General features: G+C 43.6%; 1 protein-coding gene across 2 annotated transcripts in view; it reads left to right on the top strand.

Moving 5' to 3' along the window:
* The window catches only part of ZBTB33 (zinc finger and BTB domain containing 33), an 8,720-nt gene extending 4,895 nt beyond the window's left edge, over window positions 1–3,825 (top strand). Inside the window, exons 1-2 of one of the 2 annotated variants that reach the window (XM_019540200.1) lie at window positions 185–364; window positions 604–3,825. In XM_019540200.1, the coding sequence (XP_019395745.1) occupies window positions 606–2,639 (2,034 nt within the window). In that variant the 5' untranslated portion in view covers window positions 185–364; window positions 604–605 and the 3' untranslated portion in view covers window positions 2,640–3,825. Of the gene's footprint in view, window positions 1–184; window positions 365–603 lie in introns of those variants that run through there. The other variant, XM_019540199.1, reaches the window with a different exon arrangement.

The following is a 3,825-nucleotide window of genomic DNA, read 5'->3' as shown; positions in this document are numbered from 1 at the left end:
CGCGCGGGCCCGGGCGCGCCCTCTGCAGCCCCCTCGGCCGCAGGGTGGCCTCGGCTCGGCTCCCCGCTGGGTCACTTGGGTCACCTTCGTGCCCAGCCTGAGCCACGCGTGTGCGTGTCCACCAGCGCCGTGGACCGAGAGGCCGGACGCAGCCGTTCCTTGTCCTGGGGCGCGTGAGTGCCTCGAGGCACCGGTGCCCGGCTGCGCGTCAAACCGTTTCGCGGGCGGCGACTCTCGATCGTAAGGTTTTTAACGCCTGGAGTGCGGAGGGCTCGTATCTCGGTGGGTTTGGTGTTCCCCTCCCACGAATGGTCACAGACAAGTTTCCTGTTCGCTGTCCTGTCGGATCGAACGCCGACGACAGGTATTTGCACGCTCGTGCGCAGAGTTGCGCGGACACATCATGAGAACTGTTAGGCTCGTGTTAAACAATAGTGGGGTTGTTTTAACGTGAACAGATTCAGCATTTAGGGTTGGTTTGAAAAGAGCAGAGGTGGGAACGTAGGGAATTGTGTGCTGCAGCTGAAAGTCCTCGTGTGCTGACGTGTATACGTGTCATCTCCTTGTGTACTAACGTGGTTCTTTTTCCTTTCCTTCCTGAAGGAATGGAGGGCAGAAAACTCATTTCTGCAACAGACACCCAGTATTCGGGCATGCTGCTGCAGTCATTGAATGAACAACGCGGCCACGGACTTTTCTGTGACGTTACCGTCATTGTGGAAGACCGGAAGTTTCGAGCCCACAGAAATGTCCTTTCTGCCTCAAGCACGTATTTTCACCAGCTCTTCTCAGTGGCAGGGCAAGTGGTTGAACTGAGCTTTATCAGAGCAGAAATATTTGCAGAAATACTCAACTATATTTACACCTCTAAGTTAAACCGTATTAGATCCGATCTACTTGATGAGTTGATTAAATCAGGGCAGTTATTAGGAATTAAGTTCATAGCTGATCTGGGTGTACCTCTGTCACAAGTAAAAAGCATATCGGGTAGTGTCAATGTTGGTACTGCAGAAAATTTACCTCCCGGCTCAAATCAAGAGGGTCTTGAAACACAAAAGTCTGTAGCGGCGCACAGGCATCATGATATGATTGGCGGGATGCCTATCATAACAGAATCCTTTACCTTGCATGGCGAAGAATATGAGACTACAAAAATTACAGTGAGTGATTCAGATGACGAGGATGATGATGTTATCTTTTGCTCGGAGATTGTACCTGCAAAGGAACGTCCTTCAGAGACCAGTGCGGTGACCCAGAATCAGCCTTGCCCAAATCCTGCTGTGGTTCCTGACCAAAAGCCCTGTGGAAGTGGTGCCTCTCCCCCTCTAAATACTATCGCAACCACTCAAGCGCTCACTTTGCCTGTCAGCCAGCTAACTCCAAACCAAACACAACCTAGCGCTGAACCATTCGTGTCCTCGGCCCCAACGCATTTGACTCCTAACGTCATTTTGCTAAATCAGTCTCAACTCAATCCGTCCCCAAGCATCAGTTCCTTGCATGTGCCTCCTACAATTAACTTGCTTGAGGACAGCCATCAGCCATCAGCTAATGATTCTTTAACTGAAATGGAAACAACGGCTGTCGAGGAGGAGGAAGAGGAGGAGGATGTGGAAGATGATGACGATATCATTAGTTCGTCTGGCTCAGTCAGTAGCAGCTCTTTGGTTCAGCAGTCTTCTCCCCCAAAAGTTGCTGCATTGGAAGGATCAGGTGTACAGAAAAAACAAGTTGTTTCATTTGCAGAAGAGCCATCTTCCAACTCTGGAGAGTTCAAAATAAAAATCTCAGATGTTCTTACTGAAAACAACAAGGATGCCTCTGCAGGGATAGCACCAAAACCTGTGATGGAAGGTCAGAAGATCATTACTTTAGACACGGCTACTGAAATAGAAGGCTTATCCACAGGTTGCAAGGTGTATGCAAATATTGGGGAGGATACATACGACATAGTCATTCCTGTAAAAGATGATCCTGAGGAAGGGGAAGCCAAGCTTGATGAGATGCCGAGAACATCTGCGGATGATCCCGCAAACAGAAAGCGCATGAAGGTAAAGCATGACGATCACTATGAGCTCATAGTGGATGGAAGGGTTTACTACATTTGCATTGTATGCAAGAGATCCTATGTCTGCCTGACGAGTTTGCGGAGACACTTTAATGTTCATTCCTGGGAGAAGAAATATCCATGTCGATACTGTGAGAAAGTTTTCCCACTTGCAGAATACCGCACAAAGCATGAGATTCACCACACTGGTGAGCGAAGGTACCAGTGCTTGACATGTGGTAAATCTTTCATCAACTATCAGGTTATGGCTTCCCACATGAGATCAGTTCACAGTCAAGATCCTTCTGGAGATGCCAAGCTTTATCGTTTACATCCATGCAGGTCATTGCAGATCAGACAGTATGCGTACATTAGTGATCGTACAAGCAGTATACCCGTAATAAATGAGGATGGAATTGTTTATCATGTTGACACGGGAAAGGATGGTGCTGAAGGAACAACCTCTACTCCTCCAGCCAAGCAGATGACCTGGGATGATATTTTCATTCCGCAGGCAAATGATGCGATTTTTAAACAAAATCCCGCGGAGGGTAGTACTGAGTTTGAGTTTATAATACCAGAATCTTACTGAAATGTTCTAAATTATGCAAAAAGCTTCAGTACAGAAAGAGTGCAACTGTTTTTAAATTAACTGCTAAAAATATTGGAAAAAAAATTGTTCAAGTGAAAAAAGGTGACCTGTTCTACCAAGTCATCAAAAGGTAGTACTTAGATGGATTATTTGTAGCTGCGAAATGGTTTGTAGAAGCAATTTGTCTGCAAGTTTACTTGAATACAGAATAAGACATTTCTAAGGAGCTGTCAATGTTTTTCCTAGTTCATTACTTTTGATCACAAAATGGAAAGTTATAGCTTGAGGAGGTACAGTTTCTTTAAAAGGATTACAAATATTCTTATTTGTTTTTTTATGAAATAATTGGGGTATTTACTGTACCGATGTTTAATGTAAAACTTTTCTTTCATGTTAGCACTTTAATGCTGAATTTTGTTTAGACATTAACACCAAGACCATAATAAGATTTTCAGCATAAGCTTTTGGATATGGCATAGTTTAAAAAACAAAACAAAAAACCCTCCCACTACTCATATATTGACTCTGTGAATAGTGTATTACTGCAGGGGTCCAAAATAGCTGATCCACTAGTTTGGAGACCAGTATATCTTCAAACCAGCATCTTAGTTTTGTTTTTCAGGTCTGTAGGAAGCAATTATCTTCAGAAAAATTTTCAGACTGATTAAAAAAAATGCCCAGTTTGGGCTAAACCAAGTAAGCTTTATTTATATTTGGCAATACAGTAAGCAGAGTATTCAGTGGCTGGACCATTATATTTTATTCTTTTTGCAATGGAGAAAAAAATTCAAAAGACAATATTGGGGGTGGGGGGCATTTAAAAAAAAGATAAAGAAGGCTTGTGCAGCATGTTCTTCAAAGCGGGAAGAGTAATGTTAGGCCTTTTTACTACTGAAGAATAAGCAGGTAGTTTGGAATATGTTGCTGCTTTTCTGTTTTGTTCATTACGGAGAAAGGCTTGGATTAAATATTAAAATAATGTTTATAATACTCTTCCTAGCTGAAGGCTGCAGATTATACTTCCCAAAAAGAGAGAAATTATGTAAATGATGCCTCATCTCGATAGCTGAGACTTAGAGACTGGCGTAGCTAGATTTAAGCGAAGCAGAAAAGTTGTGAATTTTTTTTTTAAATCCAGCAGGAAGGGATGCAGTCAGGAGGACTGAAACCACAATCAAGTTTTTTG

The sequence above is a fragment of the Crocodylus porosus genome, unplaced genomic scaffold (assembly GCF_001723895.1).
Source record: "Crocodylus porosus isolate Cpor-Errol unplaced genomic scaffold, CroPor_comp1, whole genome shotgun sequence".
NCBI classification, from domain to species: Eukaryota; Metazoa; Chordata; order Crocodylia; family Crocodylidae; genus Crocodylus; species Crocodylus porosus.
Note: the sequence above shows the minus strand (reverse complement) of the source record. Positions and strands in the feature narration are given on the sequence as shown.